The sequence below is a fragment of the Entelurus aequoreus genome, linkage group LG10, assembly GCF_033978785.1.
Source record: "Entelurus aequoreus isolate RoL-2023_Sb linkage group LG10, RoL_Eaeq_v1.1, whole genome shotgun sequence".
Taxonomy (NCBI): domain Eukaryota; kingdom Metazoa; phylum Chordata; class Actinopteri; order Syngnathiformes; family Syngnathidae; genus Entelurus; species Entelurus aequoreus.
In genome coordinates, this window is record NC_084740.1 from 39271973 (window position 1) to 39287430 (window position 15458).

Here is a 15458-nt window from a genome sequence, read left to right on the forward strand (position 1 = left end):
TAGTTGGGGATGATTGGCCACCGCCGATCTGACTCCAGGAAATAAGCAAGATGGAGTCAGACAAGATGAAAGAAGAAGGAGGAGCGTCATGTTTGCGAGTACCGAGGTCTTGAGTGTGCGCCTTCTCCTGGCCTTCCAGGTATAGCAGACTGTATCCGACCCACAGAACCCTCATCTCCAGTGGACAGGAAGGAATTGTTTTGGACTGGCTGTGCATGACCATCAGGAAGCCTGCGTTTAGTGATCTGGATGGTCCAGGAGATCCACGGTCACCAGTAAAACCAGGATCACCTGACCACAGGAAGTGACATCAGCACAACAGTCAGAAGACTCTTCCTCAGCAAAAGTCTTAATGACTCTCACGTTTGCAAAGTGTCAAATGAGTCAGAATTGTGAGGATTTAAACTTTGTGTCTCACCCTTGGCTCCCACCAATCCACTCTCCCCCTGCAGGCCTTGTAGACCTGGCTCTCCTTCAGGACCTGGTGGCCCTTCAGGCCCTTGTGGTCCCAGACACCCAATGTCCCCCTTTTTACCTGCAGAACATCAAACTAAACAGATGTCCTGACATAAATGTCTTTGTTTAATCCTGGGTTTCGTACCTTTGAGTCCCTGAAGACCAACGTCTCCCTGCAAACCAGCCCTTCCTGGTCGACCGGGTAGCCCTGGAGGTCCTGGAGGGCCCTCTGGGGGGGAAGGGTAATTGGGGCAAGGAAAAACTCTGCCCATCTCCCCTTTTGGGCCCATCATCCCAGAACAGCCCAGAGATCCAGGAGGTCCAGTAGATCCTGGAGAACCCCCAGGGCCTCTGTTTCCAGGTAGCCCCATCAGACCCGGAGAACCTCGTACACCTAATCACATATATTTTAAAAATCAGAAAACTATCAGAAGTGCATTGTTGTCTCTGTAAAAAGCAGTTTATACAAAAGGACTAAAGTTAACCTGAGCCAATAACTGTTGACGAATCGGGATTCGTTGACTCACCTTTGAGCCCTGCAATTCCACCTGTGCCAGGTAATCCTTTGGGCCCTGGTAATCCTTTCATTCCCTTTGTGCCTGGGTATCCTGGGATTCCATTGTCTCCATCATCCCCAGGTGTCGGAGGGTTAGGGCCTGACTCCCCTGTGTCACCAGGATAACCTGAAAGGCATTCGAAGATACTTTAGGTCTCATTCACATTTTATTTTATTTAATTCTGGCTAACCTGGCACTCCATCTGGTCCAGGGTCACCAGGCTCTCCAGGGACTCCTGGGAGAGGAATTATACAGTCAGGTCCAGGTTCGCCTAAGAGGCCAACTGGTCCTTGTGGCCCTAGAGAAATAAAGAGCCATGTATTTTTTTAATGTAAATACAGTATGCTCCATTGATCTTGCTGACCACTCCCTCATGTGTTTTTAAAACCTGTTATTTCCATGAAGACACAATATTATTATAGGGTCATTCTTCCAGACGTGGTCACAGGTTTGTAGCCTTCAGCAAAAAACAAACAAACAAACAGCTCACACACCTTTAGATCCTTCAGTGCCTTTGGGTCCTGGAGGCCCAGGTTGTGATGAACCTTGTGGACCAGGAGGACCAGGAGGGCCTTTATCTCCTGGAAATCCTAGAGAACCAGGAGACCCTGGAACACTGAGACCTGAAGAGACAGACACTTATAAGAGTTGACAAATGAATGAAGAATGAAAAACCACTGGCCATACCTCTACTACCAATATCTCCTTTTACTCCCTTCAGTCCATCCAGCCCATGAAGTCCTAGTGGTCCAGGAGGGCCTGTTTTAACAATTAGTAATAATATGAACGAGTACTAACATGTGCAGTGTTCAGGTCAAGATCATGGCGAGTGTTCTCATTTGCACCAGTAGCGCCACACAACCATCAAAAAAACTAAAACCACATTAGGGATTTTGACCTTGGAGTCCTGAGAAGCCCTTGGGTCCCGGGGGGCCATCAGCACCTGCATTTCCAGGAAGACCCGGAACACCCGCACGACCTCTTGGACCTGGCGGTCCAATCACACCTAATGGACACATACTTAGATGATCTCTAATTTCAGTTTGTCAGGACCATTACAGATAGGAGTCCTTACCTAGTGGTCCCTGCTCCCCAGGCTGTCCCGGATCGCCTTTGCAACCTCTCTGGCCTAAACTGCCAGGAAAACCCAATGCTCCAGGATTGCCTTGAAGTCCAAGCGCACCTATTGAAAGAAAATTTAAATATTGAGCTGATTTAGTGATTGTTCTATGATTCAATGTGTTCAATAGGATTCATAGAATCAAAATGTCACCTGGATATCCAAAATCTCCAGGAGCTCCCTTGTCCCCAGGCAAACCATAACCACTAACAGACTCTCCTTGATCACCTGATGCACAAATGCAGAATGCCAAAAAAGTCAGGGACAGCTTAATTTGCTGTCATGGCAGGGGACAGATGCACCTTTGGGTCCAGTACGTCCTTGACGACCAGCTTCACCAGACCTCCCAGGGGATCCTGGGTCACCCTGACAAGATCAATCTCAGTATTGATAAACATTTATACCTAATAAGCATTATTCGGACTTGGATATTTATGAACATGGCCTTTCTAAACATATCTCATCTTACTGGGTCTCCTGTTTCGCCAGGGAAGCCAATGAAGCCAGGAAGTCCAGGAGGCCCAGGAGCTCCAGAATACCCTGGTTTGCCAAAACGTCCAGGAGGACCCGGGGGCCCGACGATGCCCGGGGGCATATCAATGCCTGGATACCCAGGCTTTCCAACAGGACCTAGTGCCCCCTTGTTTCCTGGTAAGCAAACAAATAATAGTCCAACAGGGAAGCCTCACAAAACATTCACCTCAACCACTTAGTTGGAATCAAGTTATCAGAAATATTTTCAACTACAACTGAATGATTTACTGTGGCTGAGGGACAGGACTTTTATTAGACAATGTTTATATTAATTGTCTCATGTTCACAGTCTTACCTCTTGGACCAGGGAAGCCACTGACACCGGGGAGGCCTTGTTTTCCTCTTACACCTTTGATGGGGACAACCATAGTCACCCCAGGAGGTCCGGCGGCCCCTCTAAAGCCTGCAAGGACACAACTAAGATGATGATTCCAAGATGGTGACTGATGTAATTTGGTTTACAGTTGTTACTAATAGTAGTAACAGCAACGTTGGAAACTGTGTTTTACCCTTCTCTCCTTTGGGGCCTTCACATCCTGGTGCTCCATCTTTACCATTAAGTCCTCTCTCTCCTTTCCTCCCAAGACATCCAGGGACCCCTACTAATCCCAGCGCCCCTTGGACACCGCTCCTACCAGGTGGTCCCATCAAACCTGATTGACAGACAGGCTGATAACGCCACATGCTGGTTCAAGAATTTCAAAACACAGTGGCAGCAGTAGTTCCATCCATAAGGACTCGACTTTGGGACCTTGAGTTGAAGGTTGTGATTGTGATTGTTGCAGACATGCAAGTCTGCTTCAGGAGTGCTGCTTTGGTGCCCTTGAGCAAGACACTGACCCCTAACTCTGGCTTGATCTCTTTTCATTTATGTGTGCGAACTGGTTTTAATTCAGTGATGGAAAACTACTTAATGAAAAAAGGTGAGAATGATGGAAAATTACTCACCTTTTTGGCCATCCCACCCTGGATATCCAGAGTCCCCACTGGAGCCAAGGGGTCCCTGAGGTCCTGGGTATCCAGGAAAACCTGGAGAACCTGGTTTACCCACAGGGCCAGGGAGGCCATAACCAGGAGAACCTGGCTCTCCCATGTCACCTTTCTCCCCCGAACAACCTGAGCAGAACCATTGGGGAGAAATTCATGTTTTAGAGGAGCTGTCCCTGACATCACAAAATTTGGTTAATGTTGTCACTCTCATATGACATTCTACCTGAGGGTCCAAAGAATCCTTGTGACCCAGGAGGGCCTGCAGAGCCAGGCTTTCCAGTATCGCACAAATTAGTGATAGGACCTTGGGGACCAACGTTCCCTGGTGCACCGTCCTGTCCTCTCTGGCCCTTTGGCCCTGGACCTCCAGGCAGTCCTGTGACACCTGGACAAATGAGAAATACATTTTGATGGGTGGATTGTCTCTCATCAGTCAGAACAAGAGATCCAGCAGTTTTACATTTCACATTCAGTAACTCACCTGGGATACCCTGTTTGCCAGGTTGGCCTGGGACTCCTTTAGGTCCCGGAGAGCCTGGTACCCCTGGGAAGCCAATAGGTCCTGAGGGCCCCACATAAGAGTCCCCAGCTGGTCCTCTCAGTCCAGGAGTGCCTGGTACGCCTGGAGTACCTGATTCACACAGAAAAACATAGAAAAACAGAAGAACTTCAGCATGAAATTCTATGCATCCCCTGGCTGTCATTAAGGCTGAAAAGTAATTGGTGGTTAAATCTACCCACTTCTTGTAGAAGTACATTGCACCTGCTCTGTAGCTCTTTTACACAAAGGACCACGTCACAATGACTTTGTTACTATTTTCTTTCTGCCTGAAATCACAGGTGACTGCTAAAACAGTACCTGGCTCTCCAGCATAACTGAATCCTTCAAGACCGTCGTCTCCAGTATCTCCAACAAAACCTGGTGGTCCTAAAGCAGGAAGAAAAGATGTCAGTTATTATTGTTAAACAAGATAAATATGCACCAGTACCCAGTCGTCCAGGTGGTCCAGGAAGTCCAGACTGTCCTTTTACTCCTTTAGGTCCATCAGGTCCAGTGATTCCATTGAATCCGGGAAGACCAGGAAGGCCTCTGAGGCCTGGACAGATGGACAGGAAGTCAAACACAGAGTTGAACAAGAACTAGATAGTGGACGATCATTGATTGTGTTTACCTCTATCTCCGGTCTCTCCCTTCTCTCCTGGTGTTCCAGGGTTTCTAGGTACACAAGGTAGAGTTTCACCTATGGACAGGTGTGTCATCAGTCAATTTTACTTTGCTTGTTTATAAAGTTTATGACTTTGATAAATATTTTCACCATATTGACCTTTACCTGGAACACCTTTCCGGCCAGGGGTGCCGGGGAAACCTGGCGGTCCAAGAGCACCCGGGTTTCCCTGCTTTCCTATTGCTCCAACCAAACCTGATCCTTGGGGGCCGGTCGGTCCTGTTAGTCCTTTGGGACCAGAGGGACCTGGAAAACCTTGTTCCCCAGGAAAACTGAGGTAACTTTCTCCCTGAAAACAAATGTCACATAAGCAAAAGTCACAAGTGTCTATTGGAGAGGACGGATTTCATGACTGGTCTACAGGCGGTTGAACAAGATTTTCTCATAGTGAATTAGAGCTGTGAGTGGCCAACTCACCTTTGGTCCAGAGTATCCGGGAAGTCCTGGTAGCCCATCCTGACCTCTTCTTCCTGAGAAACCTTGTCTTCCTGCAAGACCCGGCTTACCTCTTTCCCCCTTCTCGCCTGGAGACAAATGTGTGGTTAAACACTGACTTCATCTAGGTCTATACGGGCTTTGTTTTCCAAGGTCGCACTGATGGGGTGGTTGATGTAGAATTGCGTTAAGTCAACATGGGTGACCTTGCCTTTAATATCCACCACGGTGAAGTCTCCTTTCTGACCTTTGAACCCTTTGACACCTGGTAAGCCACCCAAACCCTGCAACCCAATCAATCATTCAATCAATCACCACAGCATCTCTAAAATAGTTTAATATGGTTATGGTTCTATAATCAATTTCTATAGAATTATTAGATAAATGACACAGTCACAAGTGCAATGTAATCTTTTTTTGTACTAAATAAAGCTCTCAGTTACACCAAAGACCTACACAGACCAGTATGGAAATTCCCCGGGTACTTTCCTGTGGAAAGTCCACCACTAGTTCCTTGAAACTTTGGAACCTTGACCCTAATGGCCAATGTGGTTTCTTACCTGTTGTCCATTCCTTCCATTGTCTCCTGGTAAGCCTTTCTCCCCTCCGGGCCCCTGAAATCCAGGAGGTCCTTGATACCCTAACAATCCAGGTTCACCTGCTAAACCCGGGGTACTCCTCACTACAATTGGAGGACCACAGGAACATTCCCCTTGACGACCTGAATATAAGCACATTAAAGTTAGATCTGACACTAGATTCAACTGTTATCTGATTACAAAGTACAGTCGTTCCCCGCCTACTCATACGTCAACATTCACTCTCCACACATTTACAGATTTCTGCGATGTCTGGAAATGTAACCCCTGCAGAAGCGTGTTCCATTAGTCCCCTAGTGCGTATCAATCATAATGAATTTTTCTTTTTATTTGAGTCAAAATACTGACCTTTGAATCCTTGGAACCCTGAGGACCCTGGCACTCCTTGTTCACCAGGTTCTCCAGACACTCCTGGGGCTCCGGGAAGACAGTAATAGCCTACAGAGAAAATAGAAAAGTTAGCATGACAATAAACATTAAAAAGCGTTCGATTCACAAGGGTATACCTGGCCTTCCAGGCAGTCCTTTTGGTCCTCTGGGTCCTGGGATTCCAGGTGTTCCAGGTTCCCCAGGTACTGGTTGAAATGTGGAAATCTGACCGAGATCTCCTTTGTCACCACGGGCACCTGGACTCCCCCTCGTTCCCACCACACCTGGCAGTCCTGGTGCCAACACAAACTTAGTTCAGTAAGTCTCGAAAGGAGACTCTGCAAGACACCCCCCCGATGGCCACACACGAGACTTTAGAACCTTAAATAACACAGGACAGGATGTAGCATAGCTTTGCTCTGACCAGGTATGGCTCTTCCAGGGAGCCCTCGGGCTCCGTGAGTTCCCATTAAGCCACGATCTCCTGGAGGACCCGTCGGTCCTGGAGTTCCCGGATCTCCAGCATCACCTTAAAAACAAGCAGCTGCCAAAATGTTGCATGGGAAAATGCGAGCTCAACACAGTGTCGATATTTACCTAAATGGGTCATAACATCATCCCGGGGGAGACCTTTGAAACCGGGACTTCCCGTCATGCCCTGAGAACACACCAGCTGGTCAGAGACAGGCCTTCTGATCATACTGATGAGTTTGTTTTTTTTGTGCTGCAAGTCTCTATCACATCAATTATGTGTCCAGGCCTACGGCAACCAACCAGTAACAACAAAGTCCGGATAACAAAACCAACCTTTGGGCCTTCTCGTCCGATCAGTCCTGGAAGACCTGGACTTCCCACGGTCCCCTGTAACACAGTTACACACGTCATTGGTGGCACGAGTCCTGCACTTCAGCACTTCAGTGAATAAGGTACCACACCTATCAGCAGAAGAATGTTTTAAATACTCATATGTTTTTATTTCCCCCCTGCACCATGACTAGGGAAGGTTGTTTGGAGTGGGTCATACAAGTGTATGCTCTGCACAAATTAACGTTGATGTACAATTAACGGCCACTGACTTGAGTTATTTTCCTTGGCCACCAGATGGTGACAAAAGGGCATATTTGTATATTATATGAAAACACTGCGCCCGGCCAAATTGCTTATTGAACTCTTGAAGATGAAAGATGCCCACGGGCCGTAGTTTGGACATCCCCGCCTTAGATGATTCATGTTGTTTTTGGAAGAACACAAAGTGAAACCTTTGTTCCTCCCAGTGTAGCAAACATGTCGTTCGGAGCTAATCAATGTGTCAGTATCAATATTTATGCTAAGACACTCACCTTCACTCCTTTGTCGCCAGGTAGACCAGGCCGCCCAGCCAACCCCTGAAAACCACAAACCCCCCACTTTATGTACTTGATTTCCGAAACGAACACGAACCAAAAAAGGATGACTTTTTCTTTGATGCTTTGAGAGCAAAAGATCGGACAAAGAAAGAAGACTTACTCTGGGTCCAGGAAATCCCACAATCCCTGTCTCTCCCTTGATGCCAGGCAGAGCATCCAAACCCTGAAACCCCAAATGAGCTTTGAATGAGCCGAACCTCAGCAGAGTCGTGCAGTAGAACCCTGAACTGAACTTACGGGCAGGCCTGGAAGTCCACACACCCCTTTAGGCCCAGCTTGACCCTAGAGAACCAACATTAGTTGAGAACCGAATGAGAAGACCGTTACTGCGATGTGATTGGCTGAAGCAGATTCACCTGCTCTCCTTTGATGTACAAGTCCTCTGGGGGGTCAACATATTCAAATGGCCCCGGGGGCCCTTGGAAGCCCTGTTCTCCCTGTGGACCACAAACATCTTTACCGTAGGTAACAGCGGCAGTTCGTCGTCTAACTGGATTTCAGTTCCAGTTCAGAATATTTTGTGTGGTTTTCTTTGACATAAAGAGCACAAAACAAACAAAAAAAAACCCATCAAAATATTATAAAACCTTATAATGGACGGGTTGATCTGAAGTTGATATTGAGGAAGGGCCGCATAATGAAAAGTCAAAGTATCTGGGGGCCATTTTTATATTTTGTAAAAATAAAAAAAAATGCTGTAAATAGACATATTACACATAGACACATTAAATATGTTTAAAGAGAAAACTATGTTATAGGTGGCAAAGTGTACTATCATTAATTATCTCAGGGGTGTGCAAAAGGGGCCATTTGCAGAACAAAGCTCAAGTTTTGTTGGCACCAACATATTGTCAGTAAAAAAGTAAGACCAACAAGGCATAATGTAAAGAGAAAAAGCTGACATTATAATGCTAATAACTAATAATTATACAATCTGTCACTTATAACACAAAGCTGACAATAAGTGTTAATGTACATTGACTGTTTGTAGCAAATTTTTTTATGTAAAATAAAATATCAAAATGTCTCCCACATACTTAGACTTTCAAATTTTCTATATAATTTTCAGCCTTTTTTCTCATTACCTTGCATATTTTTGGTCTTTTTTTTCTTACATTTTTGCTGTTGTATTTTTGTCCGACAACCTGAACAAACAAAACTCGGGCTTTGCTCCACGAATGGACACCCCTGATCAAGAGACTTAAGTGTTAAAAGTTAAAAGAAAAAAAATGTATGTCTTATTTTTAACACTTTTATGAGTGGGTTTCTTTTAAATCCCCAAGAATGTTTGTGGGACTTTTTCTTTATAAACTGTCATTACTCGAGAAAAAATAATGAATGAAAATCTATGTTCTTATGAATTATTGACCTATGTAAAACTCCAATTACTTCACATCAAATATTCCACTTTAAAAAATGTTGGCGGGAAAATATTGCATAGTTTAAGTTTTTGACATAAAAACAGGGTTTCGACCAAAAGGGCATAAAACATAAAAAAAATTAAAAAAAACTCCATATTGACAGATAGACCTGATATTCATTCATAGACTTAAGCTTTCAATAAAAAAAAGCGTTATCTTACTCTTGATTTTAACCATATTCAATAATTATATCTAACCTACATAGAACATTTAACAGTATAATAATGACGTCTAATGATATGAAACCCTATTAATCACAAATATTATTATCAAGACTTAGGTCAGGCTGATTAGAAAAATAAATATCAACCAAATGTATTGAAGAAGAAAAACTGATGAAAAAATGCATTTACATACATTTACACAGTGCTAAAATAAAAATGTTCTAACTAAATTAATAATAATAATATATAGTCTTTTTTTAACCAAACTGTTTAAGTTTAAGAGCAAAAATTAATTACGTTTTTTTAAACTTTAATTGAAGTGCAAATGAAAATACAGCTTCAACACTAGTCAAAATGTTTGTGCTTAAAGTAGCAGTAGAGTGGAAAAAGAAGTTGCCTCTATATTGAAGCGATTATCAAATTATCAATGTATAATTTGACACCAAAAGACTTCCAAAGTTTGCGAATAAATAGATATGATCAAAATAGTATCAATCTCAGAGATTCCAGAGCCATTTTGAGAGTTAATGAGGAAGCCACTCATGTTATCTGCGACGTAGAGAAGGATCCACAGATCCCTTCCCCATCAACAACAATGCTAATCAAGCAGACAATTACTTAGGGAAAAATTATGATCCAGAACCTTATATTTTTGAGCCCAAACACAAAGAGGATGAGTAATAAGTTTTAGAAGCCAAGTGCTAAACGAAAATAGCTTTATTGTGACACTATAGCATTAGCAGCATTGCTAAGTGCTAAACATAAAAACTAACCATAACAAAACAAAATAAAACGAACATTTACTTTAATATTTCCATAATATTTTCACATAATTCCAGAACCTTATATTTTTGATCCCGAACACAAAGAGGATGAGTAATACGTTTTAGAAGCCAAGTGCTAAACGGATGTAGCTTTACTGTGACACTATAGCATTAGCAGCATTGCTAAGTGCTAAACATAAAAACTAACCATAACAAACCAAAATAAAACAAACATTTACTGTAATATTTCCATAATATTTTCACATAATTCCAGAACCTTATATTTTTGAGCCCGAACACAAAGAGGATGAGTAATACGTTTTAGAAGCCAAGTGCTAAACGGATGTAGCTTTACTGTGACACTATAGCATTAGCAGCATTGCTAAGTGCTAAACATAAAAACTAACCATAACAAACCAAAATAAAACAAACATTTACTGTAATATTTCCATAATATTTTCACATAATTTCATTTAGATCAGACCTGGGCATTCTGCGGCCCGCGGGCCGCATCCGGCCCTTTGTGCGTCCCTGTCCGGCCCGCGTGAGGCCAATTATAAATTACAAAATAAATTTAAAAAAGTATCTATGTCGAGTGTGCAATACAACGGTGCTGCTTTTGTTTTGAAAATCGTTATTTGTATTACTTCCGTGTGGACGTATGCGTGTGCGTGATTGTGAGTGAATGTGAACAGCTGCAATCACAAATGACAAAATAAAGTTGAAAAAACATCTATGTCGTGCGCGCAATACAACTGTGCTGCTTTTATTTTGAAAAGTATTATTTATGGGCGTGTGTCCGTGTGTAACCTGCGAGTGAAGGTGCACATGCAGCGACAAGTGATGCACGGTTTACACCCGAGACGCTAAAAAGAGAAAAGTTGATGACGAATGCCGTGTTTCCAACAAGACATGGACTGCCAAGCAACGTTCCCTCTAAGGTGCGCGCCTGCGCAATTGCGCACTGCTCAAGCGTCCGCTGCGCACAGCAAATATATGCAGCGCACCAAATCAAATCCCATCTAAATTCTAAACAAAATAAACACATTTATTCTGTGTAATTTTGCAATGCAACTTTGAGTGACAGTGACAACCAGCGGCCCTAACGGTGTTCGTCAACACCGTTCAATTGAATACCGTTCAATTATTGTAACGTCTATCGAGATGCTTCGAGGACAGGAATTATATTGATCACTTTATTGAGCAAAACTGTTTATATTTGGACATAACCACACCAAAAACATGAGTAAAACACTTCTATCTGGAAAAACTAGTCATTTTCTGCCGTACAAACCAGGCCAAAACCAACTTGTCATCTGTCACCAACACGCATACCACTAAACCACTGGTGCGTTTATGGCCACACAAAAAGTTGGACAACTCAAACACCACACAAAGTTACACTATGACTCCTCAGTCATACGTGTGCTTATTTTACTGTCATTTATTATTAATGTTAATTTATTTATATTAGTCATGGAATGCTGTTACACACACTATGTTGAAGTATTACTATTATTATTAATTATTATTATTATTATTATTTATCTTACGGTATATATCAAAAATAATATTGAGCAAAATTTAATTGAAATATTGTCGATGTGGCCCTCCAGCAGTGCTCGGGTTGCTCATGCGGCCCCCGGTAAAAATTAATTGCCCACCCCTGATTTAGATGAAGAATCATCGCGATCCTCACAAAGGGTTAAAAAAATGTTGCTGCTTTTTCACCATCTCAAGGGATGTGAAAGTGGACCAGCCTGTCGGTCCATGGCCACATTTGTCTATTAGCAGGTGAGAAATGCCTGAATTATAATCTAGAATTTACTTTCAGCAAGTTTGAGACCAAGCAGAAGTCTGCTCCGTGTGTCAACAATAGCAGCGTAAGCTAGCATTAGCTCACTGCTATCAGTGTGCTGCTAAAATAGTCCGTCTGTGTTGGCGCTTATAATAACAATATCACTCATATTTGGTTAATTTTCAGGTCACGACATGTAAACGGAATTTTTTGGCGGTTTCTGGATGTTTTTAGAGAGTACAACACAGGACCCTCGAACTGTTGACTCAATTGTTAGCTATTTATTTACGATTTCAAATGCATAAAAAAAAGCCAAGCATATGTGTTCTTGTCTTGCATAAGGATTGTGAATGATATACACCACATCTCTTACCAAGGTAATCAGAAAGGTAAACCAACGAACGATATTTCTCTACAGAATCTCGTCTCTGGTCAACAAAAGCATCTTGAAGATTCTAGCGGGAACTTTCGTTCAACCCTTTTTCGATTACGCATGCACCTCCTGGTACCCTAGCACCTCCAAAACCCTCAAATCTAGACTCAAACATCCCAAAACAAGCTAGTCAGGTTACTTTTAGACCTTCACCCCAGATCACACCTCACTCCAACCCACTTCTCCAAAGTGGGCTGGCTCAGGGTGGAGGACAGAGTAAAACAACTTGCACTGAGCCTAGTCTATAAAATCTGCTACACCTCCCTGATACCGAAGTACATGTCAAACTACTTCCTTAACGTAAATGACCGCCATAACCACAACACCAGGGGGAGCTCCACTAGCCACATTAAACCCAGATTCCGATCTAACAAAGGTCTAAACTCATTCTCCTTCTATGCCACATCAATATGGAATGCACAGGTGTAAAAGAAAGGGCATCTCTATCCTCCTTCAAAACTGCACTAAAAGAACACCTCCAGGCAACTTCAACCCTTGACTAACACCCTCCCTTCCACATCCCACCTCCCCGGATTGTAAATAATCAAATGTATTTCTAATGTATATACTTGTTCTTATGCTATCTGAACTCACTATGTCCACTACTCGCTGTACATATCCTACCAAGTCAGACCTGCACTGTTTCAATGTCCATTTCTCTGATGATGCAATTGTTGATGACTGAAGTGCTGATATCAACCAAACCCTCCTCATTCCCCCCCCCCCCCGGATTGTAAATAATGTAAATAATTCAATGTATATACTCTGATGATTAACTTGTGTGATAACTGTATTATGATGATAGTATATATTTGTACCATGAATTGATTTACGTGGACCCCGACTTAAACAAGTTTAAAAACTTATTCGGGTTTTACCATTTAGTGGTCAATTGTACGGAATATGTACTGAACTGTGCAATCTACTAATAAAAGTTTCAATCAATCAATCAATCAATGCTTGAGTGTAGTTCACTTTTACGACACTGGAGGGGGAATTGAACGCATCATTACATCAGCAAGCTTTGGAAAGTTACGGTGAACTTTGATGTCAATTGTTTAATTGGCAGTGTGCGTCAATACAAAAGTGAGTTACTTTATATACACTTTGATATCACTTGTTGTGTGCTTCAAACTGTATTGCAACTCATTTAGTCAGTTTTATTGTCGTCTAATGGCTGTTTGGCATCAGGTTCACAAGCTACTGCTAGCTGAATATCATACCCTGTTTCCCCGGACATGTCCTCTTTTGCAGAGCTGTCCGGGCGGGGTCTCTTAAATGCCTCAAATGTCCGACATTTTGAGTTAGGGTTGCGTGTATTTTCAATGTATGTCCAGAGTTAAGAAGGGGTTGAAAACAAAACAAATTGTGCGCTCAGCAGCATTGGTGAGGGAGGGGCAGAGACAGAGAGAGCGAGAGAGTTATGATAAACGCGCATGCGTCGCCAGGCTCTGATTTGTATCGATAGATTTATCAGATTTAATTTTGTATTATCTATAGCAGGGGTGTCAAAAGTGTGCCCCGGAGGCCATTTGCGGCCCACAGCTAATGTTTTAAAGGCCCACGGCACATTCTAAAAATACTTTTAAAATAAATAAAAACATAACAAAAGTGAAATAAAAAAGCTTAAAGGTGAAATGTAATTTAGAAAAAGTTGCAATGTTGACTAATAAAACAAAGCTGTTTTTTCTTTCTTTCAAACTGTCATTGCGCAAAACATAATATTGAATCAAAATCAATGTTATTATGAATTATTGACCTACCAAAGGTTCCGATTACTTCACATCAAATATTCCACTTTGAAAAATATTTTTGGTGGTAGATTTTGCATATTTTGTGTGTTTGCCATTAAAAACATAGTTTTGTTTGACAAAAAAGGGCAAAAAACAAAGAAACAAAAAAAACAACATAAAAAAAACTAAAACATTTTGAAATGAGGAATACATCTGAAGTTGATGTAGACTCCAGGGATTTAAGCGTTAAATATAAAATGTATGTATGCCCTGGCACACCATTATCATCATTTCATGACCCAAGCAAAACACTTTTTACACTTTTATACTGAAATAAATACACCTACAACTTATTAAATAAAAACATTCAAAAAACTACCAGCAGTGGTAAAGTTCAGATCCATGAAGGAAAGAAGTGAATGAATGTTTATAACTGAATACATTTACATATGTATACACATTTGTTTTCTTTTGTATTATTTGTTTTAATGAATTAAGTAACGTTTATGACAACCTTTTTCCAAAACACAATATAGAATGTGAGATATAACAGGATAATGCATACATTTATAATTTTTTTATCAAAACGCTTACAAAAAAGTGGGGCCCCAAAAATTTACTGTGGGACCCAATTTTTATGACTTGATGGGTCCCTGGGACCCCATTTTGAAAATTCCTAGCGCCAACACTGCTGTCAACAGAGGAGAAAAAATTATTTATTTAAATAAATATATTATTTATAAAGCAAGTTTGAGTATCATTGGCAAATTTTCACCTAGTCCCGGCCTTGGCACGCATATATGTGTCCTCTTTTTGGGATTTCACAATATAGTCAGCCTACTGTTTGTAGCATTGGACATGTTTGTTAGCCCCAATTTACAATTTAGAATTATTGTTGTGATGCTATTTATATTCTATTAATCATTACGTTACTTAGGGCTGGGATGTTCAAATTCTGTGCATTTATGTAAACTGTGTACACACAGCTAAGTGATGTATATTTAACAGCCCTGTTGCAGGCTTGTGCCTATATTTCATTGCATTGTGGTCACTCTAGTTCAGCGGTCTGCAACCTGCGGCTCTTTAGCGCATACTTGCCAACCTTGAGACCTCCGATATCGGGAGGTGGTTGGGGGCGTGGTTAAGGGCGTGGTTAAGAGGACAGTATATTTACAGCTAGAATTCACCAACTCAAGTATTTCATATATATATATATATATATATATATATATATATATATATATATATATATATATATATATATATATATATATATATATATATATATATATGAAATACTTGACTTTCAGTGAATTCTAGCTATATATATATATATATATATATATATATATATTTATTTTATTATACATATAAATAAAATAAATACTTGAATTTCAGTGAGGAGGCTATCCAGTAGATGGCAGTATTGTCCTGTTTAAGAGTGTCACAACAT

The 15458-nt window shown here is 41.7% G+C and overlaps 1 protein-coding gene across 1 annotated transcript in view; it reads right to left on the reverse strand.

The window, feature by feature from the left end:
* col4a4 (collagen, type IV, alpha 4) overlaps positions 1-15458 on the reverse strand; it is a 62019-nt gene that overhangs the window by 2148 nt on the left and 44413 nt on the right. The window contains exons 13-45 of the mRNA XM_062060832.1: positions 8049-8129; positions 7930-7974; positions 7793-7855; positions 7627-7671; positions 7094-7147; positions 6884-6944; positions 6711-6815; positions 6424-6579; positions 6266-6355; positions 5879-6039; positions 5525-5602; positions 5301-5402; positions 4989-5172; positions 4830-4898; positions 4647-4754; positions 4517-4585; positions 4139-4288; positions 3881-4042; positions 3616-3783; positions 3177-3320; positions 2963-3070; positions 2603-2781; positions 2436-2499; positions 2287-2361; positions 2089-2196; positions 1912-2019; positions 1701-1772; positions 1508-1636; positions 1204-1311; positions 984-1139; positions 602-850; positions 419-535; positions 103-291 (exon numbers count right to left, since the gene is read on the reverse strand). Of these exons, the coding sequence (XP_061916816.1) occupies positions 103-291; positions 419-535; positions 602-850; positions 984-1139; positions 1204-1311; positions 1508-1636; positions 1701-1772; positions 1912-2019; positions 2089-2196; positions 2287-2361; positions 2436-2499; positions 2603-2781; positions 2963-3070; positions 3177-3320; positions 3616-3783; positions 3881-4042; positions 4139-4288; positions 4517-4585; positions 4647-4754; positions 4830-4898; positions 4989-5172; positions 5301-5402; positions 5525-5602; positions 5879-6039; positions 6266-6355; positions 6424-6579; positions 6711-6815; positions 6884-6944; positions 7094-7147; positions 7627-7671; positions 7793-7855; positions 7930-7974; positions 8049-8129 (3757 nt within the window). The remainder of the gene's footprint in view (positions 1-102; positions 292-418; positions 536-601; positions 851-983; positions 1140-1203; positions 1312-1507; positions 1637-1700; positions 1773-1911; positions 2020-2088; positions 2197-2286; positions 2362-2435; positions 2500-2602; positions 2782-2962; positions 3071-3176; positions 3321-3615; positions 3784-3880; positions 4043-4138; positions 4289-4516; positions 4586-4646; positions 4755-4829; positions 4899-4988; positions 5173-5300; positions 5403-5524; positions 5603-5878; positions 6040-6265; positions 6356-6423; positions 6580-6710; positions 6816-6883; positions 6945-7093; positions 7148-7626; positions 7672-7792; positions 7856-7929; positions 7975-8048; positions 8130-15458) is intronic.